Source organism: Mastomys coucha, unplaced genomic scaffold, assembly GCF_008632895.1.
Source record: "Mastomys coucha isolate ucsf_1 unplaced genomic scaffold, UCSF_Mcou_1 pScaffold22, whole genome shotgun sequence".
In the NCBI taxonomy this organism is placed as follows: Eukaryota; Metazoa; Chordata; class Mammalia; order Rodentia; family Muridae; genus Mastomys; species Mastomys coucha.
This window is the reverse complement of record NW_022196905.1, coordinates 129,053,481-129,080,470: the sequence shown is the minus strand read 5'-3', so window position 1 is coordinate 129,080,470 and position 26,990 is coordinate 129,053,481. Positions and strand designations below refer to the sequence as shown.

The 26,990-nt window shown below is 47.5% G+C and overlaps 1 protein-coding gene across 1 annotated transcript; it reads right to left on the bottom strand.

Annotated features, from left to right (window-relative positions):
* Nucleotides 1–6,080: 6,080 nt before the first annotated feature.
* On the bottom strand, nt 6,081–20,435 carry Bcl7b (BAF chromatin remodeling complex subunit BCL7B). Its single transcript, XM_031338196.1, has 6 exons — nt 20,176–20,435; nt 17,561–17,636; nt 10,960–11,056; nt 7,785–7,955; nt 7,303–7,382; nt 6,081–7,080 (listed from the first exon to the last, which is right to left on the bottom strand). The coding sequence occupies exons 1-6, from the start codon at nt 20,265–20,267 to the stop codon at nt 6,988–6,990; spliced, it is 609 nt and encodes a 202-aa protein (XP_031194056.1). The 5' UTR covers nt 20,268–20,435; the 3' UTR covers nt 6,081–6,987.
* Between the last annotated feature and the right edge of the window lie 6,555 nt (nt 20,436–26,990).

Genomic DNA, 26,990 nt, shown 5'->3' with positions numbered 1-26,990 from the left:
TGCAGAGGACTAGAATTTGAATCCCAATGCCGCTGCGAGATAGCTCAGCGGGTAAGAGCACTGATTGCTCTTCCGAAGGTCCTGAGTTCAAATTCCAGAAATCACATGGTGGCTCACAACCACCCATAATGAGATCTGACACCCTCTTCTGGTGCTGTCTGAAGAAAGCTACCGTGTATTTAGTATGTAATAATAAATCTTTGGGCCGGAGCAAGCAGGGACTAAGTGAACAGAGTTGACAGGAGCAAGCAGATGTCCTAAAAATTCAATTCCCAACAACCACATGAAGGCTCACAACCGTCTGTACAACTACAGTGTACTCACATACATAAAATAAATAATTTTTGTTTTGTTTTGTTTTTGTTTTCGAGACAGGGTTTCTCTGTGTAGCCCTGGCTGTCCTGGAACTCACTCTGTAGACAAGGCTGGCCTCGAACCCAGAAATCCACCTGCCTCTGCCTCCCAAGTGCTGGGATTAAAGGCCCTACCAACAGACAATAAATCTAAAAAAAAAAAAAAAAGAATCTCAGCGCCCACATGGTGGCTCATAAGTAAGTCCAATCCCACCACAATCCCAGGGGATCTGACACCCTCTTCTGGTCTCCTTGGGCACTGCACACATGTAGGGCACAGACACACAGGCAAAACATACATTCACACTAACCACCCCCCCACACACACACACACACAGAAAAGTAAAATAATAGTAAAAGCTGGAGAGTTGGGAACCTGAAACTTAGTGGCCATGGAGACCAGAATCCCAGCACTGGAAAGGAGAGACAACTAGATCCTTATCAGGCAGGACTATGGCCTGTCCTAAAGGGGGTGCGGTAAGGGCAGGGAGCGAAGGAAGGAAAGCAGAAATGAAAGAAAAAAGAAAAAGTGAAGGAAAATGCGCTTACTGGGCAGGGACAGAGTTATCCGGCACTGCCATCCCGGTTTTGTGAGACAGGTTCATACCATGTAGCCAGGCCAGCCTCACACCACCGGCATCCTGCCTCAGTCTCCCAGTTGCATCCACTTCTCCTCTGTGCCTTGGATTGCTCCATTGCCTTCTGAAATTTTTCTCCTAATTATTCTAAGCACACCTATATGAAGTGGAAATGTAAGGGTTCTCTGGAAAGTCAGTTGTGTTGGATGTTGTTTTGCTGAGGCAAACACATAAAGGAATGCTTCACTGAAGTAGACAGCCGAGAAAACATGTTCTGCTAAAGCAAGCGTGTAAAAGGACATGTGTTGAAGAGTTCTTCACTAATGACAGACATGCATTGGTCCACCTTACATTTTGTAGTTGGGCTACATTTGTCAGGACTCCATAGAAGACAGTGGCAGAGGTTGAGCGTGGCTTGCTGGTATAGCTAGCTGTGCAATGCTTGTTGGTATCCACTCTTCGCTGATCTTCACTTCCCTGAGAGAAGGAAAGCTGAGAACTTTTTCTGGTGTCCCTCCTGGTCCCTTCTGCTGACTAGTGCTGAGGCCGAGGCCTGGCTCTTCCTGCGAGGTCATGTTACCTGCTGCTGTCCAGACACTATTGATCTGGACTGCTGCTGTATCCATAAGATGTTTAGGAGTGGACTGAGCTGCTGCTGCTGACCTGTGCCTGACAACACAGATGAGAGCTGCTCCAAAGAACTATTTCTTTTCTTTTCCTTTTTTAAAATATTTATTTATTACATATATAGAGTTTTGCCTGCATGTATACTTGCACACCAGAATAGGGCATCAGACCCCATTACAGATGCTTGTGAGCCATTATGTAGTTCCTGGGAATTGAACTCAGGACCTCTGGAAGAGCAGCCAGTGAGTCAGTGCTCTTAACCTCTGAGCCATCACTCCAGCTTCCCAAAAGAACCCTTTCTAAACAGGTCCACTTTCCCGGTATCCTTTCTTTTCCACTACCAATGGTGGGTGGTGGGCTAGAAAAGAGGTTAAAGCATTTAAAAACCATCATTAAAAATAGGGTTTGACACTTGGGAGGCAGAGACAGGCAGATTTCTGAGTTCGAGGCCAGCCTGGTCTACAGAGTGAGTTCCAGGACAGCCAGGGCTACACAGAGAAACCCTGTCTCGAAAAAAACAACAACAAAAAAAAAAAAACAAAAAAAAAAGGGGGGGGTTGAATCGCTTCTCGGCCTTTTGGCTAAGATCAAGTATAAAAATAGGGTTTGAGGGGGCTGGCGAGATGGCTCAGTGGTTAAGAGTATTGACTGCTCTTCCAAAGGTCCTGAGTTCAAACCCAGCAACCACATGGTGGCTCACAACCACCCAAAATGAGATCTGATGCCCTCTTTGGTGCATCTGAAGATAGCTACAGTGTACTTATTTATAATAATAAATAAATCTTTGGGCCGGAGAGAGCTGGAGGGAGCATAGGTCCTAAATTCCATTCCCAACAACCACATGAAGGCCCACAACCATCTGTACAGCTACAATGTACTCATATACATGAAATAAATAGATAAATCTTTTAAGACAGGGTTTCTCTGTATAGCCCCGGCTGTCCTGGAACTCACTCTGTAGACCATGTTGGCCTCGAACTCAGAAATCCGCCTGCCTCTGCCTCCCAAGTGCTGGGATTAAAGGCGTGTGCCACCACTGCCCAGCTCAAATAAATAAATCTTTAAAAATACCATAGGGTTTGAAAAATTAAAGTTATACCCACCCTCTTTCCCTCAATTATCAGGCCTTGATCAGTGTTTAATATTAGCATATATTGTTTACATGTAGTCGTGTAATGAGTTCATCAAGCATTTTCATATATAATATATATATATATATATATATATATATATATATATATATTCTTTTTTTTTTTTCGAGACAGAGTTTCTGTGTAGCCCTGGCTGTCCTAGAACTCACTCTGTAGACCAGGCTGGCCTCAGATTCAGAAATCCACCTGCCCCTGCCTCCCAAGTGCTGGGATTAAAGGCGTGTGCCACCACTGCCCTGGCTAAATTCATTTTATTATTTTGGGGGACAGCATGGGAGCTACTGTACAGGTGTGGAAGTCAGAGGACAATTTGGCAGGGGTCTGTTCTCTCCTCCCACTATGTGGGTCTTGGAGATTATACTCAGGTCCTCAGGCTTGACAAGACCCCCACTGAGCCATCTTGCCAGCAGGCCCATTTTGATCATGGGCATGCTCATTACCCTCTCATCGCCTTCCTTCTTCCTCTGATTTCTTATTCTGAAGGAGAACCACTACCACCCTTTCTATTTTCACAGGCTTTATTTTGTTTTGAGTTTTTGGTTTCTGTTTGGTTCGTTGTGTGTATGAGTGAGTGAGTGTATGTGTGTGTGCGCGTTTTAATTTTGGTTTGGTTTGGATTTTTTGGTTTATCGAAACAGGGTTTCTCTGTGTGCCCCTGGCTTTCCTGGAATTCACTCTGTAGACCAAGCTAGCTTTGAACTTAAGAGATCCACCTGCCTCTGCCTCCTATGTACTAGGACCTATGCCACCATTACGGGGACCTACTTACATGTTTTGTTGTTTTTGTTATTGTTTTGTTTTATTTTATTATTTTTTTTTTTTTGCTTCATGTTTTGTTTTCTTGGTTTTGTTATTGTTACCTTTGGAGTTTTTTGTTTGTTTGTTTTTGTGTGGGGTCTGACTTTGTTAGCAGGACTATGGATGAGAGCAACTTGCCTGTCACCACGGCACTGAAGATACAGCCCCTTCTCCCAGCAGCATTGACTCTCCTAGATTCCCAGGGAGGGGCAGGATCTTTGAGTTCCTCCCTCATCTATGGCAGAATGTTGCCGAGCTCTGTCTTAGGTCTCATGCAGACAGTGACAACTCAAGGATTTGGATTTGTTTTTGAGGTGGGATCTCTTTTAAGCCAGGGTGGCCTCTATCTTTCTGTGTGGCTGAGAAAATGACCTTAAACCTCTCTCATCTTCTGGTTTCACCCCCCAGAGCCTGGCTTACAGGTGTGTGGTGCCCCATTTCTGCTGTTCAGGGCCTCTGTCCAACTCAAGGCTTCTCGAATGAGAAGTAAGCTCTCTACCAGCTGAGCTACACCCCCACTGCAAGACTGTTGTTTTCTTTTTCTTTGTAAATCATAATTTTAGCATGATTACTCATTCCATGCAGGCTCTGTCCCATTTGAATAAACAAATTAATACTAAAGGACCAAGATTGAAGACAGCAGTTTCTAGGCATCCTCTACAGACCCCCTCCTGTGTCCATCCCTGGTGAACAGTAACTGGCTTCCTGCTGGGAAAAGCACCATTTGGAACTACATAACCAAGCTGAAATCTTTTGTTACTATTTTATTTATTTATTTATTTTATACAAACATTTTTTAAAATTTTTAAAGATTTACTTATTTTTATGTGTATGAGTACACGGTAGCTGTACAGATGGCCGCTCGCTCTGGCCCTGCTCCCTCAGGTGTAATACAGTGTAGCTGTCTTCAGACACACCAGAAGAGGGCATCAGATATCATTATGGGTGGTTGTGAGCCACCATGTGGTTGCTGGGATCCGAACTCAGGACCTTCGGAAGAGCAGTCAGTGCTTCTACCCGCTGAGCCATCTCGCCAGTCCTATTTTATTTATTTATTTATTTATTTATTTATTTATTTATGTTTTCTTGAGACAGGGTTTCCTTATGTAGCCTTGGCTGTCCTGGAACTCACCCTGTAGACCAGGCTGGCTTCGAACTCAGAAATCTGCCTGCCTCTGCCTCCCAAGTGCTGGGATTTAAAGTGTGTGCCACCACTGCCCGGCATATTTTATTTATTTTTGAGACAGAGTTTCATGATGTAGCTCTGGCTGTCCTCAAACCCACAGGGAGCCATCTGCCTTTGCCTCTCTAGTGCTAAGATTAAAGGTGTGTGCCTCTATGCCTGGTTAAATTGTACTATTTATGTGGATGAGAGTCTGGTCTATGTGTGTGTGACTCTGCATTTCAGGTAGGTGTGCCATGCCTTCAGAGGCCACAAGCACACATCAGAGCTCCTGGGACTGAAGTTACCCTTCATTGTTAGCATCCATGTGGGTTCTGGGAATCGAACCGGAGTCTGCTCTAAAAACTAGTGCTCTTACCTGCTGAACTGACTTTCTAGCTCCTTTTTCATTTGTGAGACAGGGTCCTTTGGAATCCAGGCTGGCCTAAAGGATGACCCTAAACTTTTCTTTTCTTTTTTGAGTCAGAGTGTAGCTCTGGCTGTCCTGGAACTATGTAAACCAGCCTTGAATGTACAGAAATCCTCCTGCCTTTACCTCCCGAGTGCTGAGATTAAAGGCCTGTGCCACCATGCTAGGGCTGACTCTAGTCTTCCTGCCTACCCACCTCCAGTGCCGCAAGTACAATAGTGTGCCTTGTTTTAAGTGATGTGGAAGGTAGAACCCCTGGTCATGAACCACCCTGTGGGTTCTGGGAACTCGACTCAGGACCTCTGCAAGAGCAGTCCATGCTGCCCGTAACTACCAAGCCACCTGCTCTGCCTAATAATGTATGCATATAACTTATGTGCATACATCCATGTATTAGATCCTCATGTACGATGGATGGGTGTTCACATGAGTGTCAGCACATGTACCAGGGTTCATATGGAGGTCAGATGATCACCTCAAGTTTGGTCCTCACCTTCCACCGTCTAATTGGGCACCCGTGTAGTCTAGGCTAGCTGGGTCTTGAGCTCCTGGGAAGTCTGATTCTGCCTCCCACCTTGCACAGGTACACAGGGATAATGGACGGCACTCCTTCATCTGGCCTTACCTACGTGGGGCTGGAACTCGGGTCCTCACTCTCTCTAGATAAAATGCTTTACCTACTACATCATTTCCTCAAGCCTATTTTCTTTGTCTATTTTCCTGAGACAGAATCCTCCCATGAAGCCGAGCCATGCCTTGAACTCTAAGTAGGCCAGGCTGATCCAGGCCTCAGCTTCTCCTGCCTCAGGCTCCTGAGGGCTGGCTTTCCAGGCTGCTATTGTACCTGGTACTCACTCATTTCAAGTGCGGCCTTGAACCCATTTAAATCTGAAAGGGCAGCAGCGATGATGTCAGGATCACTTACCCACCCAACTCAGCTCCCAAAACCTTGTAGAAAGAAGCTGTCAGACACTAACAAGACATACTTCAAATAGTTTAATTTTAAAAATACTCTATTCAGTGCTAAAATAGGTCTTCACTTGCTGTTGCCCATTTCCATTTTCTTAAACGTTTTTCAGACAAAAAATAAAATCATAAAGTTTAATTAAACATGCAGATTTTAAAGAAAAGGGAACTTTCTAGAAAGTCTGAGCTGAAGGAGTACTGAGGGCAGGTACTGTGGTCAGAACCTCCAATCATGGCTGGGGTTTTCTGCAGCAGGAGGTAGGGATGCTGGAATGAAAGGACAGGTGAAAACAGGAAGCTGTGTGTGCGCGCGCATAGCGTGTGAGGAAGCAGAAGGTTCTGGCAGGCACAGGGCTGGGAGCAGTTGGGGCATCCAACAGAGGCCGGCCTGCCTCAGGGACAGGATGCATCCCCCACGGGTCTCCTGCCCACTGGTGGAGAAAGCCCGTCCCTCCTGAAAGAGCCTCTCCCCATGTTCTCCACATCTCTACCTATCAGTCCCTCTTCCAACAGCAGCCTGCAGGGCTGGGCCCTGTGGCAAAGTCCCTACTCTACAGTCTCCATTCAATTCAAGTAATCCTAGGCACTCTTCTCTAGGGTGCCTTCCACACCTTTCTCCTCGTGCGGTGCCAGCAGCTCCGTGCAGTGGTTCTGGAGGTGAGACATGAACCCTGATGCTCTGGCCTACTTGGGGTGCAGAAAAGATGTGAGTGCTCCTCTGCTCAAGAGCAAGCAGACACAGTGTCAGGAACAGGAAGATGGTGCGACGACCCCACGCCCTCTGTCAGCCTTCTAGCCCAGAGGGCTCCCACGCACAGGCTCTGGACCCTAGTGCTTGCCTGGACCCCAAGCATCAGAGCTCGGCCAGACCAGAATGCAATAAATAGAGGCAGGGGCCAGGAGGTGAGGGGCCAGGATGGTGCTAGCTTTCCAACGTAGTCTGCGGTACTACAGGTTGGTCCACACAGAATCGCTTCAAGGGCGGGGCACCAGAGTCCTCCTCTTCCTCAGTGGTCTGGAAGGAGCAGGACAGGGCATGATGAACCAACCCCCCACCCCCACCCCCGCAGCCCTGCCCATTCACCACACTGCAGGATGAAGCCTACCCTCTGCTAGCTCACAGGTGACCAAACCCTATCCCCGTTTTAGAACCAGTGACTGTTTCCCCAGAAGACTCTACCTTCCTAGGGTCTTTCCTTCTCTTTCCTGGAAACAGGGAAGGCTAGTAACCTCTTACCTGTGTCTCCACTGGCACTGGTTCTTCCTTTGTGAGTGTGGGAGGTTCATCTGCAACTTCAGACGCAGGCAGCGAAGGCTCTATAAGAGCAGCAATGTTAGAGCAGCAATGTTAGCCCAAGGTACAGCCTTGGCCTTGGCCTGGGGGCAGATCCTGAGATCTATATCAAGAGGAGGCAGGCCCAGGAGCCACATGTGCAGGGTCTACAAGGAACCACTGTCCCTCATGTGAGATGAATGAAGTGTGACTGAATCACAGAGGGCCACCATCCCAGCACGGCAGACACTGGGAGCCACTCAGAACATCACCCTTCCTACTCAGCCCCCTGTTCTGAGAGGGCTGCTACATCAGATAAAGCAACACATGGAAAGATCTAGAACAGCACACAGCCAACAGCAAACACATATTATCTACACCAAAACAACTTCCGTTGTGTGGCCAAACAACAGAAGCTAACAAGGGCCAAAGATCCCCCGACTCACCCTCAAGGATCTCCTGGCCCAGCGTTGGGGGCTGGGAGTCATCGGTGCGGAAGTCTGAGGTGTGTGCTGGGCTCAGGGACTCGCTCTGCTGGGGGCTGGGGCTTGAGTTGGTGCTGCTGTCCACCTTGAGCTGATAGACATCTGACACAGAGCTCTGGTTGCTGTTCTCATCTGCAAACCAAGCACAGTAAGGCAACAGCTGGCAATGACACACTACTGCTGCTGCGCGCCCCTAAAAGGGGGGCCTGCGTGGGGTTCCCATGTCCTAGGAACTCTCTGCAGAGTTTAAGCAGATTTGCTTCGAGACAGGTGTCACTATATAGACCAGACTGGCCTCAACCTTACATTGATCCTCCTGGCTCTGCTTCCCTGGTCCTAATTACAGATGTGACTCACCACACCTGACAAGAACTCACTATGTATCCGAACTCATTATGAACTCTCCAGCTTCCTACCTTCTTCGCCTCATGAGTGCTGAGCTTGGAGGCATGCACCACCACACCTGTTTTTGTGTGGTGCTGAGGATGGCCCCCAGGGCTTCCTGTGTACTTCGTGAGTGCTCTACCAACTGAGCCACATTCCCAACCCAAGCATTTTCTATTTGACATTATATAGAGCATGCAGCCAAAATGTCTGGCTGCAACATTTCTAGCCCAGGAATGTGGAGCTCTGCTTATATAACCATGCCTCTATTGCCTACCAATTACAGCTCTGGCCTGGTAGCTTCTCGATGCACAGTGGGAGGCAGGGGTGCCATCTGTGCCTTCCCATGGCACAACGAATGGCAGCATCACGTGTCTGGGTGTCTGGACCTCGGAGTTCCTGAAGGAGGCTGTGGTACCTGGAGGAGATCACCTCAGGCTCTCAGACACCTGACTGCCCCAAGGATGAGACATTACCACCTGGGGCTGTCTAAGGCTTAGGGTCATCAAGTAAGTTAAAAGCTGAGACAGCCACAGTCTCCCTCCCCCATCCGCCTCCAGCAGGCACAGTCTGGTCACTTGCACTTGCTTCTTGCCTCCATTCAGACCTTGTCACTGGCCTAGCCTGCAGTGACAGCCTTGACTCTCGCTCAGCCTTACACTATAGACAAGGTGAATACTCCAACCCAACCCATGCATGGCTCCTACAGTGGAGAGTGCTCTGTACCCTGAACCCCTCGGGCCTCTCGGGCCTCACTGTCTGCCATTCTTTACCCTTTACCCTGGCTCCAGCAGCCAGAAGCTGACTGAGCGCTGTTTCTCAGACCAATTTTCCCAGCCTTCCTGCTGCTGGCTGGTACGACTTCCCTTTCCAGGTTCCCAACACTTGGTGACAGTAGCAGTTGCTTGGTGGAGCCTCAGTGCTCCCCAGGGTGGAAAGGTCCATCCCATGAGCTCCAATGCTTCTACTGGCCCCTGTGGACACACTGGTCACCTTCCATCACACTCTATAGGCAGTCCCTGCCACTGCCTTCTCCCGGATATCCAAGTGCCAGACTCAGAAAGTACAAACAAAAAGGAGGGGTTGGTGACTAGACTGATGCCTCCTGTTTCCTGGAGCCTTCTGATCAATGAACGGCCTTTCCCTGTGTTCCTGTTCCTCCATGACACTGACCTTGGTGGGGAGGAAGAAGGCCAGCAAGGACAACTGCCTGCTAGGTAGCTTCGCACACGGTTCCTGAGAGACAGCATAAGGCCGCTGCAGTCCTCCCTCTTTCCAGGACTACTATCCTCCACACTAAAACCAAAGTGCCTTTGAAGCCAGGCAGCACAGTCTTGTAACAGACCTCCTTGGGAGGCTGAGGTAGAGGGACGACAGTTCAAGTCAGCCTGTAGAACCTACAGAGATCCCATCTCAAAATTAAATGTAGCAGGGCTGCAGGCAGAGCTCAGAGGCAGGGGCCTACCTCACACTTGGAAGGCTGTGACTCCAATCCCAAGTACTGCCAAAAGGAAAAAAAGTCTTGTCACCTGTACACTCTGGCCCTGAGAGTGTGAGATTCCTTAAGTGGGGCTGATAACTGCTGGGCTTGCCCCACACACAGGCTGACAGAGGGTACATATGAGGACCAAGGTGAAAGTGCCTTCTGAGCATAGAGCGAGCGGCACTTCTCAACCTTCCTAACGCTAAGGCCCTTAATACCCCAACCATAAAATTATTTTTGTTTCTACTTCATAAATTTAAACTTGCTACTATTATGAATCATAGTACAAACACCTGTGCTTTCTGATGGTCTAGGTGACCCCTGTGAGACAGTTGTTTCACACCAAAGGGTGGTGCAATGGGTGCAGGGGTCTCTCAGGCTGTCTGTCTGAGGTGGCCTCCTCAGGGATTGAGGGAAGGCCTGTGCACTGAACCCGAGCTAAGGCACAGCACTTGAAGCAGGTTTCCAGATGAGCGGCTTCTGGCTGGGGCTCGACCCCAGGGCCTTGACATGCAGGGCAAGCATGGCTGCCGAGCTACAGGTGCCACCCAAGCACATTCTTTCTTTCTTTTCTCTTTTCTGGTTTTCTTTTTTATAATACCCATATTTTTATTTTTCATTATGTGTGTGTGTGTGTGTGTGTGTGTGTGTGTATATACATGTGAGTGGTGAGGAGAGGTGTGCCTGAGAAGAACAGAGAGGAGGCCAGCTCCCTTGGAGCTGGAGTTACTGGGTGCTGTGAAGCGTTTGAAGTGGGCACTAGGGACTGAACTTCTGTCCTCTTCAAGAGTAGTTCCGACTCTTAGCCACTAAACCACTGATCCACCCCAGTTTTTTCAATTATTTGTTTTGTTTTGTTTGAGACAGGGTTTCTCTGTGTGGCCCTGGCTGGCCTCAAACTTAAGAGATCTACCTGCTTCTGCCTTCCAAGTGCTAGGGTTAAAGGCCTGTGCCACCCCACTTGGCTCCCAGGGATATTCTTATTCCTGTGACATATTTGAATTATTCTCTATTTTTTTAGATTTATTGTGTGTGTGAGGTTTTGCCTGTGTCTTCATATGTGCACCATTTGTGTTCCTGGTGCCTGAGGAACTCAGAAGACATCAAATGCCCTGGAACTGGAGTTAGGGATGCTGTGGGCAACCACATGGGTGGTGAAAACTGAGCCTGGGTCCTCACGAGAGCAATACGTGCTCTTAAGCTCTGAATTATCCCTCTAGCTCCCAAGCTTTCTATTTTCTGAAAGGAAGACATGCACAATCAGCTCACCCTGGAATTCAAGGAGGAGCGAGGAATTGGCTGAGGCATCAGAAGGAAAGCCATTGGGTTCCCGGGCTGCTGTATTATTCGACTTTGATTTTTCTTTCTATAAAAGAAAAAGAAAGAAATATGACACAGATAAGGGGTATCCATAAGATTATTTTTGTTTCTACTTCATAGAATTCTGAGGGCTGCTATTTGAGAGCCCTTAGAGGTCTAAACAGAAGTAATGGGAGGAACTGGGAACTCAAGAGACAGGAGAATGAGGAAGGCCCAGCCTCTCTAGCTGCAGAGGGAACTCCATAGCGGAGCAGCTGAGCAACAGGAGAGGTAGTACCCGGCCTCTGGCCTCTTCTAGCTCCATGGCTGTTCTCTGCCCTAACATTCAACACTCAACCCAGCCCCATCTAAAAGCCAGGTGTGGAGGTGAGTGTGACACACACATGCACGCGCGTGCACACACACATGCACACACATGCACACTCACATACACACACACCACACACATACACACGCATGCATGCACACAAGCATACACATACACACACCACACACACACTCACGCACACATACACATGCACGCACACATGCACATACACACATGCAAGCATGCGTGCAAGCACACCTGCACACGTGTACACACACACATACACACATGCATGCACGCATGACGCACACACACACCACACACACACACATATACACACGCATACACACGCTGGGATGTAGTTCAGTGGCAGAGTGTTTGCATAGCATTCGTGATGCCCTGGGATTGCATCCTCAGCACTCCATGAAGTTGGGCATAATGGTGCCTGATTGTAATCCCAGGACCCAGGAGGCAAGAGGACCAGAAGTTTAAAGTCATCCTTGGACGTGTATGTATACATATATGTATATGTTTGTATATATAACAAGTTTGCGGCCAGTCTGGACTCCATGAGACTGTCTCAACAAACAGACAAGCCCTAAAAACAAGGCCCCCAAATAAAACAAAATAAAAAAAACCAATTGAGCTGGAGAGATGATCAGCAGTTAAGAACATTAGCTGCTCTTTCACAGGACCTGGGTTCTGTACCCACACAACAGCTCACGACCATCTGTAACTCTATTTCCAGGGGATCTGATGCCCTTTTTGAGCCTCTGCAGGCATCAGGCATGCATGTAGTGCACAGGCACATACGCAGTCAGAACACCCACGCCCAAAATGAAAGAATTAAACAAATGAAAATGCCCACAAGAGCTAAACACTCAATTCAATAAGCTACAATAACAAGTTAAAAAGAAATAACCAAAGCAAAAACCCAGAGATTGATAAACATTACAATAGCTCTTTATACAGGTTTCAGAAGCAACAAAATTGCCTATTGTGGAAAAGTCACAAATATATCAAAAATGAGTGAAAGACACAGTAAGCAAACACATAATGTTTGTGTTTGTTTGATTGGCTGGTTTTTGAGGCAGAGTTCCACTATGTAGCCCTGGCTAGAACTCTTATGTGTGGTGATTTGAATGAGAATGGTCTCTACAGGTTTATATGTTTCAATACTTGGTCTCCAGTTGATTGGAAGGCTTAAGAGACGTGGCCTTGTTGGAAGAGGTGCTGGCTAGTTTCAGATCCACTTGACACTAAGTCACTTGGGAAGAGGGACCCTTAATTGAGAAAATGTCGCCATCCGGCTGGCCTGTGGGCAATCCTGTGCTGCATGTTCTTGAAGGATGATGGGCTCATCATCCCCTGGGCTGGTGGTCCTGCGTGCTATGAGAAAGCAGGCTAGGCAAGGCAGGAAGCAGCATTCCTTCTCAGCCTCTGCTTAGGTTCCTGCCTTGAGTTCCTGCCCTGATTTAGGGGCAGATTGGCTGGGACCTGAGAATGACCTGCAGTAACCTGAGAGAATAAACTTTTCCCTCCCCAGGCCCCAGGCAGCTTAAGGTCAAGGTCTTTATCATATCAATACAAACTCCAAGACAGAAGAGGTGGGGTGTGCTTCTGAGTTTTCAAAAGACTCACACCATTCCCAAAGGCCTGCAGTGTGAGCTCTCAGCTGTCTCAGCCACACCATTCCCAGTGTACTTTCTGAGGCCTGCAGTGGGAGCTCTCAGCTGTCCCAGCCACATCATAGCTCTGCCACCACTGTAGACTCTAAATAACTCTCTAGAACCAAAGCCCAATTAAACTCCTTCTGTTTAAAGTTGCCTAGGTCATGGTTTCTTATCACAGCAACAGAAAAGTAGCTAAGACATAATGAAAACCAGGACGGCCTGGACGCCTCTTGAGTGCCGCCATGCCCAGCCCAGGTGACGGGCTTTTAAAACACAAAAGAGTCCTGCAACCCCCACCCCAGCCCACTTGAGCAGGGGTGTACACAGTCTCCATGTAAGCCTGAAGGCAAACACTACAGGAAGCTGACCATCAATGACAGCCAGAATATGCTGGCCCCACCAATGCACACTTGTGAGGACTGAGAAGGGTAAGCTGGCACTGTCCCCAGTAAGGAGCCAGGACAAATGTCCACCTGCATGAAAATGATGGAAATGGAACCCTACTTCACATTTGTCTGCCCTGCCTCAGGTGTCTTATAAATGGAAAGACAACAGCCAGTCTCTAGATTACATGGAAGACCATCTCTGGGGCCTCGAAGAAAGGCCATATTCCTTCTGCTTCCTACATTATGGGGATGAGAGGCCTACCGCCGATCTGATTCCATTTCACTACACTGCCCATGCCGACCTAAAACTCCCTCTGTAGCCCAGATAGGCTGTGAACCTACGTTCTTCCCCTTTTGCCTCCTGAGCGCAGCTGGGACGGAGGCCTGTGGCACTACTAGGCCCAACTAGTTATTCTGTTGTTTTAGATGGCGATGAAGCCCAGGTCCACCAGCCTACAGTTGCTGAGACCTTAAGTGTGCACTACCACACTCAGCAGGAAAAACGTCCTTAAGGCTTAATTTAAATGCATCAAGTATATTTTCAAGGATTTATTTTTATCTTTGTGAATGTGAACACTTTACCTGAGCACTGCAGCTCATACCTGTGCTCATCCTAGCACTCTGAAGGCTACAGAGGAGGGAAGTCCAAGTCCAGGGACAGCATGAACTACACAGTGAGATTCTATTGCAAAAATCCCCAAAATGAATAAATAAAATTAAACACTTCTTTTTTTTGGGTGTGTATGTGGGGGGTTGAGACGGGGTTTCTCTGTATAGCCCTGGCTGTCCAGGAACCCACTCTGTAGACTAAGCTGGCCTCAAAATCAGAAATCCACCTGCCTCTGCCTCCCAAGTGCTGGGATTAAAGGCATGCGCCACCACTGCCCAGCAAATTAAATACTTCTATTACTCTGAACATTACAGAATATTTTTTAAAAACAAGTTACAAATGGAAAGATACATGGATAGCTTAGTGGACAATATGCAGAATTCCCACAACTCATAAGAAAAAGACTATGTAAGGAAATTGCCAAGCATGGCGATCATGCCTGCAAATCCAACACTTGGAAGGTACAGGGAGGATAATCAGAAATTCAAGGCTATTCTCTGCTATACAGTAGGTCTGAGCCAGCCTGAGTTACATGAAACCCTACCTCAACAAAGAAAACAACTCTGTGACAAACAGCAACATGGGCATGAGCACCATCATGTGCAACATGGGCATGTGCACCATCATGTGTGACATGGGCATGCTACACCATCATGTGTAACATGGGCATGCTACACCATCATGTGCAACATGGGCATGCTACACCATCATGCTTCCTTTTATGTTACTGTTTTGTGTTTTGTGTTTTTGAGACACAGTTTCTCTGTGTAGCCCTGGCTGTTCTGGACTTGCATTGTAGACCAGGCTGGCCTTTAACTCACAGATATCTGCTCAGATTGAAGGCAGCAGCTTCCTTCCACACACTGAGCCACAGGCCTTTATCCCAGTGCTCAGGAGATAGACGTGGGACAGTCTCGGTGAGTTCAGGGTCAGGTAAATTTACACAGCAAATTCCAGAATATTCAGGGCTACACAGAGAGACCTTGTCTCACAACCCCCACCCCTACAAAGAAAAGATGTAAAGAAAATATAGACGAAGAGAAAAAAGAAATTCTATAGTACATGGAAAAGGAAAAACAGGACTAAACACAACATGGATTGATATTGAAAATATAATGCTGAGCAAAACAAGAAACAAACAAAAATCACAACAAAGCAAAATCAAGACACAAAAATAGACACTATGGTTTGTTTTTCAGTTTTTCAATTTTTATTTTCTGTGTACGGTGTACTGGCTGCATATACCATATGTACACCACATATCTACCTGGTGCCAGCAGAGGCCAGTTCAGGGCACCAGATCTCCTGGAACTGGAGTTACAGATGGTTGTGAGCCACCATGTGGGGGCTGGGAACTGAACTCAGGTCCTCCGGAACAGCATCCACTGCTCAAAACTGCTGAGCCATCAAAACTGCTGAGCCATCTCTCCCGCCCTACGATTCGTTTGTATAAAGTTCAAAATCCCTAAAAATGATCAGAGTGGTGGTAAGAAATACATGAGAGTGGCCACTCCTGGAGAGAAGGGCCTTCAGAGTCAGGGATGCTCTTTTCCTGGACCCTAGTGTTTCCAACTTACTCCCCTGGAACAGGGACTCTCTATGCAGGCCAGGCTGCCGTAGACTCTCCCTCCACTTCAGTCTCCTAAGTACTGGGATCACACGTGTACATCACCCACCCAGCTAGACCTAGGTTTCTGTGCCAAGGACATTAGTTTATAGTTATTAGACTGCTGAGTTCTGTTTTGATTATGTTTTTATACATGTATACATACCATGCCCAGCTTTCTTACATATATTTTAAAAGGTTTGTTTACGTGTATGAATGCCTTGCCTGCACGTATGCCTGTGCACCATGTGCAAGCCTGACATAGGATCCCTGGAACTAGAGTTACAGGCAGTTTGAGAGCCACCATGTGGGTACTGGAAACCAAACCGAGGTGCTCTGCAAGAGCAGCAAGCACCTGAACCATTTCTCCAGCCCCTTATCATATATTTTTAATAAACTAATTATTATGTGTGCACAATGGGGGGGAGGGGCACAAGCCATGACACACAGGTGAAGATTAAAGGATAAAGCTCCCTCCCTCCACCTTCACATGGGTTCCAAGTATTGAAATAAGGTTGCTAGGCAAATGCAGCAACCGGCAGCTCCCTATCTATCTTTTTCTTTAAAAGATTTATTTTATTTTTATTTCTGGGTATGTGCATGTGAGCCCATCTATGGGGACCAGTAGGGGGCATCAAATCTCTTGTAGCTGGAGGAACAGACTGACAGCAATTCCAGTGCTCAGGAGGAGAGAGGAGGGGGTGAACTGGGAACTAGCGTAGGCTACATACTCTACCGAGTCCACGCAGAGCTACCCAGACAGTAGTCTAAAAAGCAAGATGGGGCTAGAGCAGCGGCTCAGCGGCTGAGCACATTTGCTGCTTTTCTGGAGGACGTATGTGTGAGCCCAGCACACACAGCAGCTCGTGTCTGTCTGTAATTCTAGTTCCACAGGATCTGATATGCACTTTTGGCCTCTGCAGGCAAAACACACATGCACATAAAATAAAAATAAATAATATTTTAAAAATGTGGAGAAGCTGGAGAGATGTTTCAGCAGTTAAAGAGTGTTTACTGCTCTTTCAGAGAATCTGGACTTGATTTCCTAGATGGACCTAGATGGTGACTCCAGTTCTGAGGGACCTGAAGCCCTCTTCTGACCTTCAGGCATGAATATGGTACACTTGTATGCATGCAGGCAAAACAGCCACAATGAAAAGGAAAAAAAAACCTTTACAGGAAAAAATACAGGTGTTTCCGTCCCCCAGACAGGGGACTGAGGTGCACATTTTACTCAAAGCAGGGCTCAAAGCAGACCTGGCCTCCAGGCTCTCCCAGGATTCCTCAGTGCCTACCTGGCATACCCTGGCTCAAAGCAGACCTGGCTCCAGGCTCTCCCAGGATTCCCCAGGATTCCTCAGTACCTAGCTGGCACACCCTGCCCCTAACCCTAACTTTCTAGCCCAGGGGCTGGGCTGTCCTTCTCCAAGATGGTCTTCCCTATATAATCCAGACTTTTTGCTCATTCACGCTCTCCCCCCCCCACACACCCCGTGTGTGTGTGTGTGTGTGTGTCTGTGTGTGTGTGTGAGGAGAGAGAGAGAGAGAGAGAGAGAGAGAGAGAGAGAGAGAGAGAGAGAGAAAGAGAGAAAGAGAGAGCGAGCGCCCGGTCTTTCTCTCTTTCTTCCCACCCTACTCTCTCCCCATGGTGACTTCCCTGGCTTCCATCCTTGAGGCCAATGAACTCCCCTGAGAGTAGCTTCCCAATAAACATGCCAATATATAATCTAATCTGGCTTGGATTGGTTCACTTCACCATCAGAGAAATAACCTATCAACAGGAACAGGGCTTAAGCTACCTTCTAACTAAAGAGAATAAAGGAGTAAATAACAAAGGAGGGTCTTGCACAGACTGTACCTAGAGAGCCTGAGGTCTTTTTGGAGAAATAAATTTCTTTATAATTAAAAGAGGCAAGAAATGGAAACTAAGAAAATGGTCTCTTTAACTGTTGGCCCCCCACCACTTACCTCCTTGCTATCTGTCACAGGCACCCATTTGAATATCCTCAGGGACGTGTCACCTACAGTCACCCATTTCTTCTCCCTACAAGATGAGCATTAATTAGGATTAATAAAGCACATTTCACGTTTGTTTATTAACTATGTCTTCTGCATCTCAACAGATTGTTCCTTTGACGTAAAATGCTTTCTAGACTTCTCTATCAAGCCTACCTGAAGGTAAGTTTGGACAAGAGAAAGTAACAAGAGTAGGGGTGAAAGCCAGGAGTAGGGTGGCTTTCACCTGTATGCTTGTAATCTTAGCACTTGGATGCTGAGGCAGGAGGACTGCCACAAACTGGGGGTTGGAGGAAGACATGAAAGGCACTGAATGTGGCTCAGTCTTAACAGGCGTATTAGCATGCACAGGTCCCGACTTTGATCGCCAGCATATAGAAGTCAATGAAGATCCTGGAGATAATTTCTAAGTCTCCCTAGGCTAGTTTTGTTCATCTTCCATTTAAGGGTCCCTCCAAAGGAAGAACAATCACAAGAAAGGAACAGGTAGCATTTGCACGCTGGGTAACTGAGATTACTCATGGAGAAAAACTACAGCTTTGTAACTGCCTTTGAATCTTGGGCCAGGAACTACAACAGTGGGAGGCACTAGTCTAGCCTGGCCAAGGCTATGGGCTCCATCCCCAACTTACAAACAAAACTGACCCTTACCTTAACACTCTTCCCTGTCCTCCTGGGGTAGAAATGGCAGATCTGCCACCCTACTAGCAAAGCAAGAAAACGTTGGGTGGCTTTTACTCAAGATCACCTTGAAACAAACTATGATGGCCTCCCATGTCTCTAAACCCAACTGAACCAGGTGTGCCCTCAACTCATTCGGCATTTCTCATCTGTTGGGGGTGGGGACTAGGGATGGAATCCAGGGCCGTGGCCATGTTAGGCAGGTGCTTTACCACCAAGCAACATCCCTACTTGCTCAAAATGCTTGCTTTGTCTTTTTTATCTGTAGTAGGGACTCTTAAGTTGATTAGACTAGCCTTAAACTTGTGACCATCCTGCCTCAGCTTCCTGAGTAGCTGAGCAGGCCTAAGGCATTTGGCCCATTTCACTACACTGCTTAGGCCCGAAGCCCCTAGATTCATGTGCTCTTCCTTGAGTAGCTAGGGAACTAGAAGCATGTTTTGCTGCAGTGTTAGTTATTTTTGAGTTAAGAAGTCAAGCATAGGACTGGGGTAGATCTAGTTTAGTGCAGGGGAAATCACCTTGGGTGAGCAAGGCTGTGGGCGCTACCCTAAGAATTAAGAAATTGGGAGTTGGTTCAAATATGTGCAATGTCTTGTAGTTCAACCTAACATAATTAAGGAAAATTCTATGAAGGTGACCTTCTCTAGAATTTCACAATGTGTCTCTGAGGAACCAACACTGAAATTTCTTTTGAGCATTTTATTATGTCTATGTGTGTGGGTGCTTTACATGCATGTGTATCTGTGCATCACACACATGCTGTGCCCACCGATGCCAGAGGACATGGGATCCCATGGGACTGGAGTACAGCTGTTTGTTACCCACCATGCGGTGGCAGGAATTGAATCCAGGTCCTCTGCAAGAGCAGCCAGGTGCTTTTGAACACTGAACCATTTTTCTAGCCTCCATACTTTCCTTACCAGTAGAAAACAAGAGGGGGTGGAGAGACTTGAGAATTACATAGGAACAGAGGAATGCCATTAGATGTGGACCTTTTCCAGCACTTGGCAAGCACAGACAGGTGGGTCTTTGAGAGTTCAAGCCCAGCCTGGCCTACAAAGTGAGTTCCAGGACAGCCAAAGGATTTGAGACACTGATTCAAAAACAAACGAACAAACCACTCTAGCGGCCTCTTAGTCACTAGGTAAACTGAGGCAGAAGGATCACTGCAGGCCTAAAGCCAGCCTGCAGTACTCGGGGAGATCCGGTCAAAAAAACAAAACAGTAACGAAATTACAAATCATTAAGTGAGGGGACTGGAATGGCTCAAAGACCTGGTTCACAACAGTTTGATGCAATGAGATCCTGACCTAAATTGTTCGTTAAGTCTGGGTTTGCAATATACATTTGCAGGGATGGAGTCCCCTGGGCGCTACGAGCGAACATATGGCGAGTGGGCTGGCTGGGGGCCCCAGATCTACAGATATCAGGGATTTCTGTTCCAAAAGTGCCGTGTTAACAAACTTCCGCTTAATTTCGACCACTTATATCGCTAAGACTTGGCAACAACGGACATCACCGGACAGTTGTGATGCGCAGGAGCGGAAACCGAAGTGGGAGCCGCCAGGCTGCAATCCCGCGAGGTCCCCGCCGGAAGTGCAACTGTGCAGCGCTAGGTCCCGCCCCAGGCAGAGCGGCCGGAAGCGACTAATGACAGCTAGTGGGAGGGGCTACGAGCCGACTGTCTTTCTGATTGGCTACAGTGAACGCGGACTCTGACTTCACGCCGATACCGGCGCGACCTCCTTTCGCTTTTTTGCTCCGGCCCCCTCCCCCCAAGGGCCGGCCTCTTGGTTCCCACCCTGCCTGTACGTGTCTGGCGATCCTCCGCGCCGGCTTTCCCGCAACCCCACGTCGGCAACCCCTCCGCTCCCGCCCCTCACCATTTCCGCACTTTCTCGATGGCCGCCATCACCTTCTTGATGTCATCTTTGGCCCGGCTACGGGTCTCGGCCCGGACCGAACGGCCCGACATGGCGGCGGCGGGGAGTGGCTGGGGGCCGGGACACTGCTCCCAAGACGCGGGATATCACGCGCCTCACGCGTCGCCGTCCACCCGCTGCCACCGCAGCACGTCACCGTGGCCGTCGCCCCCCCTCCGTGCGCGCGTGCGCGAGGGAGCGCGCGCACCCGCCCGCCCCTTGGGCCCTGGAGGCCTCAACGCGCTTGCGCACCCCCCCGGGGGTGTCCCTGCGGTGCGCCTCCAGAGACCCTTAGCCTTCTCACTGGCAGGCAGAACCTAGTATTGCCCGCACGTGATGTGTGCCAGGCGAGGCTGCGATGGTGGTGGTGGGATGAAATTTCGAAGTCACCACTTACCCAATCTGCTGCTTCAATGAACTTTACTTATTTATGCATGCCTGGGAATTTGCTATATTGTAGACCAGGCCAACCTCGAATTCAGAACCACCTAATTTTGTCTCTCCAGTGTTGTTGTGTTGCATTTGACCAGGAAATTTTATTTCATTTTGCTTTTCCGAGACGGGGTTTCTTTCTCTGTGTAGCCCTGGCTGTCCCACAACTCTCTTTGTAGACCAGGCTGGCCTTGAACTCAAAGAGATCCGCCTGCCTTTGCCTCCCGAATGCTGGGATCAAAGGGGTGAGCCACCACACACACTGGAGAATGTTATAAGTGTATATGGTACAGAGGACAATTTGTGGGAGTTGGTTCTCCCCAGTGAGTTTTAGGCTGATATCAAGTCCATCAGTCCCCTATGACTCCTGACCCTTCAAGGAATTATTTATGCACTTCATGTTCATGTAACTGGAGACCTGTGTCATCACTGTCTAGAGAGCTGTGTTCCAGAGTCAACATCACACCTTTCTTCATTTTGACTTCCAGTCTTCGAATTCTCCGCTACCCACTTGGAAATTTCTTCTGATTGAATCAACTACTGTTCCAACATCCAGCTCAAACTGCAGCTCTTCCTGAGTATTTTGCACCTGGCTCATGCTTAGCACTCCACTTCACTATCATGGAATTCAGTTCTGGATAAAACATTGCCTGTGTTCTGTGCACTGGATCAAGTACTGAGGACATAAATGTTTTTCCTTTGAAAGAACATCTGGACCAGGGGTTGTGATGAACACTTTTATCCCAGCATTCTGGAGGCAGAGGCAGGTGGATCTCTGAATTCAAGGCCAGCCTGACTCAAGGCCGTCCTGAGTGAATTCCAGGACAGCCAGGAATACCCAGAGAAACCCTGTTTGGGGGCTGGGGGAGGAGAAAAAGAGAAAAGGTGAGTGAAAAGCAGTGCTAACAGACACAATAGAAGGCACAGAGTGACCTACAGCTGGCATTGCATGCCCCAGAGGTACTTGTTTGCTGTTCCAGGAAAATCAAGAGTTCAAGGTCATCCTTGACTACATTAAAAGTTTGAGGCCAGTTTAGGCTGCATGAGACCCTGTCACAGAAGAGGGAGAGGAGTGGGCCCCCCAGTGAATGTGGAACTTATCCCGAACTTGACAAAGCTTCTGATTTATAATACTCAGCCTCTCAGCTGGTTAAGCATGTTTGCCGGTAAGGGATTCCTAAACAGTTTCTGCGGGGTGGGTAGAAGGGCTCTAGGAACAAATGGAAGGAAAGGATTATTGTTGAAATAGCTAGATCAAAGGTGAATCTCTTCCCCAAACCCAAATGACCTAATACAAGTGAATCCAGGTATTGCCCTATGTCGAAGGATGCAATAAAGAAGATGCTATTTTCATCTCACTGCTACGGAGATGAACATAAAGAACAAGAAAAGAATGCAAGGCAGATCAATGGTGTACTAAGCTTCATGGCTTTTGTTCATGGACACCCACTCCCCAAACCAGCACAAGTACAAGGCCACCTCCTGACAGCTGTGTTTAATTTCTCTCGACCCCTAAGTCCAGGCCATTGCCAGCAGGAATTCTCTCTGCTGTTCATGTTTCTCTGCCACCATCTTTGATTTAAAAGAAAAAAATGTTTTTGAGGTAGCCTGGAACCCAACCTGCCCAGCCTGGGCTAAACAGCAGGACCCTTTATCAAACAGGTAGGATCTAGTGACAGACACCTGTAAGCCCCACACTGCGGACATTTAGGCTAGAAGAACAGGAACTCAAGATCAAGGCCAGCCTCAGCGACATGTGGTTTCGAGACCAACCTGGGCTCCATAAGACCTTAGTTCTGAGGAAAAAGGAAAAAGTAGATTTGGAACTAGAGGGTGGAGTCCCATGGTACAGCACTTGCCTAGAATCATTCAGTAAAGGATCAGGTATGGGTCAGTACAAAAAAAGTACCTGATAGGGCTGGTGAGATGGCTCAGCGGGTAAGAGCACTGACTGCTCTTCCGAAGGTCCTGAGTTCGGATCTCAGCAACCACATGGTGGCTCACAACCACCCGTAATGAGCTTCTGGAGCGAGCGGGGCCGGAGCGAGCGGAGCTGGAGCGAACAGGGTCAGAGCAAGCTCACGGTCATCTGTACAGCTACGGTGTACTCATACACATAAAATAAATAAAATAAAATAAAAAAAAAAGAGAAAAAAGTACCTGATAGAATCAGCCAGGGAGGATCTGCATTAGAATATGTGGCTTGACTTCTATCCCAAACATCACACATTAACACACACGGAAAAAATGGACTCCTGAGCCTTGTAAAGACCCACCCCTTAAAGGATCGCCTTGCAGATGGCAGAGTCGGAGGCTCTCCAGAGACACACTAGGAGCAAGCCTGAGCTATACACTCAGACGTTGGCCTGAATCTGTGCTCACCACTTCAGCTCCAGAAGGCTCAGCATCTCCATCTACAGTGTGCTCATAGCTCTGTACTACATCAGAAAAGCAATACAATGGGCTAGAGAGATGGCTCAGCGGGTAAGAGCACTGGCTGCTCTTCCAGAGGTCCTGATTTCAATTCCCAGCAACCATATGGTGGCTCACAACCATCTGTGATGGGATCTGATGCCCTCTTCTGCTGTGTCTGAAGAGAGCAATGGTGTACTCGTATACATAAAATAAATCTTTTAAAATTAAAAGAAAACCAATACAAAGTAAAACTGAGCTGACTGGTGGCACAGCCCAAGACTCAGGAGGCTGAGGCTGGAGCACCCCCAGTTCTGAGCCAACCGAGAGCACACAGACAAGAGCGAGGCTGGAAGAGGGTGCCAGACAAGCACTTAGTCACTGATCCACATCCCTCATCATCAGAGACGGTTAGGGATGTAGTGAGTGCTGCCTCCATGATACGTTACCACTTTCCGAAAAAGGTCTGTTTGTTGCAGAAAGTACGAAATACACGTAACGCAGAAATAAAACCTGATGTGGTGTGTCATTTCTAAGATGTTAAAATCTGAAGTGGTGTTTTGGGAACAGCTCACTGGCAAGTTACTTTCTGAACCTTGAAATGGCCAGACAGCATAGCTGGCTGCATCTACCCCCTCAGGGAGTAAGCATATGTGTTTACTGTGTTAAGGTTCAAACATGAAATGTCCAGGCTTGAAATGTAGCTCAGAAATAGAGCATGTAGGCCGGGCGGTGGTGGCTCACACCTTTAATCCCAGCACTTGGGAGGCAGAGGCAGGCAGATTTCTGAGTTCGAGGCCAGCCTGGTCTACAGGGTGAGTTCCAGGACAGCCAGGGCAATACAGAGAAACCCTATCTCGAAAAAAAAAAAATAGAGCATATATTTAACATGTAGAATGTCTATGCCCAACACCATACCACACCCTGTTGCAGGAAATATTAAAAAGTACCTGCGCTACTGCTGGCTTACTCTCTGCACTCGGAATGCAGAGGCAGACTGGTCTCTGAGTTCGAGGCCATCTTACTCTACACATTCCAGGACAGCCAACCCTACACAGAGAAACCCTGTCTCAAAAAACTAACCATACTCTAAATTTTGGCAAGTAGGAGTACTTAGCAGACAGAGGAGACAGATCTCTAGTTTAAGGCCAGCCAGGGTTACATAGTGAAATACTGTCTCAAAACACAAGTAATCCCCAAATTTAAAGAGAAGCAGATACTGTCTTCTGCCTCCCAGCTGCCTGTGAGGTGGCCATGTTCCTTTTTCTAAGCATCATGGCTGCTCTTTAGCCTCTGGCCTGCACCAGTCAGACCATTATGTCAAAACTAAGTGCAACTGGTATACACACAGAGGTGCCTGCCAACATGATGCCAGGAAGACCCGAGGGCCAGATCCTGATGCCAGCATTGGTTATGGGAGCGATAGGAAAGCAAAGCACATGCTGGCCAGTGGCTTGCAGAAGTTCCGGGTCTAAAGCATCACTCAGCTGTCACTGCTCCCGGCGCACAGTCAGCCTTGTTACACTGAGATGGCACACATTGCTTCCAAGATCTGCGAAAAGTCTTGGGAAGAGCAGCGTCAAAGTCACCAATCCAAGGCCAGGCTATGCATCGGAGAAAATAAATCCATGGCTCACCCACACGCATGGTTTGTCTGTGCTTGCTTAGTGGTTGAGAGCACTGGCTGCTAACACAAGACTGGTGTTCAATTCTCAGCACCTACATGGCAGCTTGCAACTGTCTGTAACTCCAGTTCTAGGGAATCTGTCACCCTCACACAGACAGACATACAAGCAAGATACCAATGCACATGAAATAAATCATTAAAAAAAACAAAACCAAAAAAAAAAAAAAAAAACCACAAAAAAAACCAAAAAGCAACACATTTTCCCCCAAGCTAAACTCTTCTGAACTCAGGAAATAGCCTGTGAAAGTAGATGTTTGGAATTGGGGCCATCATCAGAAGCCAGAGCAGGCACGTGGTTGTGATAAGTCACACACTATTGCAACTTCAGAAGATTATGTTCTATTCCATGAACCTGGATCTCAAAGGTCATGCCCTGAAAGCAAGCTACGTAGAGGACCTGAGTCGCCAGATTGTTTCTAGAATACTGGGACAAGTGGGGGAGAGTACTGAGTTGATCTAGCACAAAGAAAGTCGCTCACCAGTCATAACACAGTATATTTTGTATCCCCTTACTTCTGTCTGTAAAGAGATGGGGTTTGTGTTGATGATCAAGCTGCTAGTGAACTCCTAGACTCATATGACCCACTTCAGTCACTCCAGTGCACTGCAGGTATGCACCATTACATATGGCTACAATAATGTTGTATTGTTGTGTATGTGTATATGTATGTATATATATATATATATGCATACATACATACACATACATATAATACATATCCAAATATACATATATATTTATGTATATATATACACACACATACACACACACACACACATACAAAAAATTTGAGGGGATGTTATTTGGGTTTCTCTGTGTGGCCCTGTTGCTCTGTAGATCAATGTGGCCTCAAACCTGGAGATCTGCCTGCCTCCACCTCCTGAGTGCTGAGATAAAAGGGTATATCCCTGGCCACTAACACCACCACCACCTCTCAGTGTGACTACAATAACTTAAAAATAACAAGACATTTTGTATGTATCTGTGAACACATGTGTATGCCTCGGTTTAGTGTCTGTGTAGAGGCCAGAAGTTAATTTCTCCTGTCATTCCTTGGACATCTGTCACCTTGTGCTTCATGTCAGGGTTTTTTTTCTTTTCTCATTTATTTAAATGTGAGTACACCATAGCTGTCTTCAGATGCACCAGAAGAGGGCATCAGATCTCATTATGGATGGTTGTGAGCCACCATGTGGTTTCTGGGAATTGAACTCAGGACCTCTGGAAGAGCAGTCAGTGCTTCTATCTGCTGAGTCATCTCTCCAGTGATTCTTCCTTGGCCTTGCTGACTGGAGCCACACTGGCTGGCCAGCAAAGCCTATGGCTACCCGTTTCTGGGGATATAACCACATATCACCATACCCAGGTATTTTGTGGACTCTTGGGATCTAACTCAGACCCTCATGCTTGTGATAGGTTATCTCTGAGTGGCTTTGTATTTTTTAACATTAAAAAATTGTTGTGTAGGGCTGGAAAGATAGCTCAGCAATTAAGGCTGCTCTTCCAAAGGTCCTGAGTTCAAATCCCAGCAGCCATATGGTGGCTCACAACCATCTGTAATGGGATCTGATGCCCTCTTCTGGTGTGTTAAAGACAGCTACAGTGTATGAATATAAATAAATCTGTTTTTAAAATGTAGAATCCTTTAAAAAAAAAAAAAGTAGCAGGGCCAGTAAGCAGGAGTGGGTAGGATGGTGAGCAGGGGGAGCGGGGTGGGAACAGGGGATTGTTTTAGGTTTTAGGGGAACCTGGGAAAGGAAATATTGTAAATAAGAAAACATCTAGTAAAAAAAAAAAAAAATGTAGCAGCTGGGTGGTGGTGGCGCACGCCTTTAATCCCAGCACTTGGGAGGCAGAGACAGGTGGATTTCTGAGTTCGAGGCCAGCCTGGTCTACAGAGTGAGTTCAGGACAGCCAAGGCTACACAGAGAAACCCTGTCTCAAAAAAAAAAAAAGCAAAGGGTGACACAAAGATCAAATGCACAGGTGTACATGTGCCACATGAATGCCTGAGGCCTGTGAGAGTCAGGAGAGGCTGCTGGGAGTAGAACCCAGGTCCACTGAAAAAGCAATAAGCTTTTGGTGTTTTGCCTACACCACGTACATGCAGTTCCTGGGAAAGCCACAAGGGGACATCAGATCCCCTCAGACTGGAGTTACAATTGTGAGTCACCACTGTGGGTGAAATGAACTGAGGCCCTTTAGAACAGCCAGTGCTCTTAACCATTGAGCATCTCCAGCTTC

Bases quoted from the DNA above. Each gene is read 5' to 3' on its own strand.
- Bcl7b (XM_031338196.1), bottom strand. From the start codon at position 20,267: ATGTCGGGCCGTTCGGTCCGGGCCGAGACCCGTAGCCGGGCCAAAGAT. The intron at 11,057-17,560 runs GTAAGTGGTGGG...TTTCTTTTATAG, and splicing joins CTGTGACAGATAGCAAGGAG to AAAGAAAAATCAAAGTCGAA. The intron at 7,081-7,302 runs GTAAGAGGTTAC...TGCTCCTTCCAG, and splicing joins CAGTGCCAGTGGAGACACAG to ACCACTGAGGAAGAGGAGGA.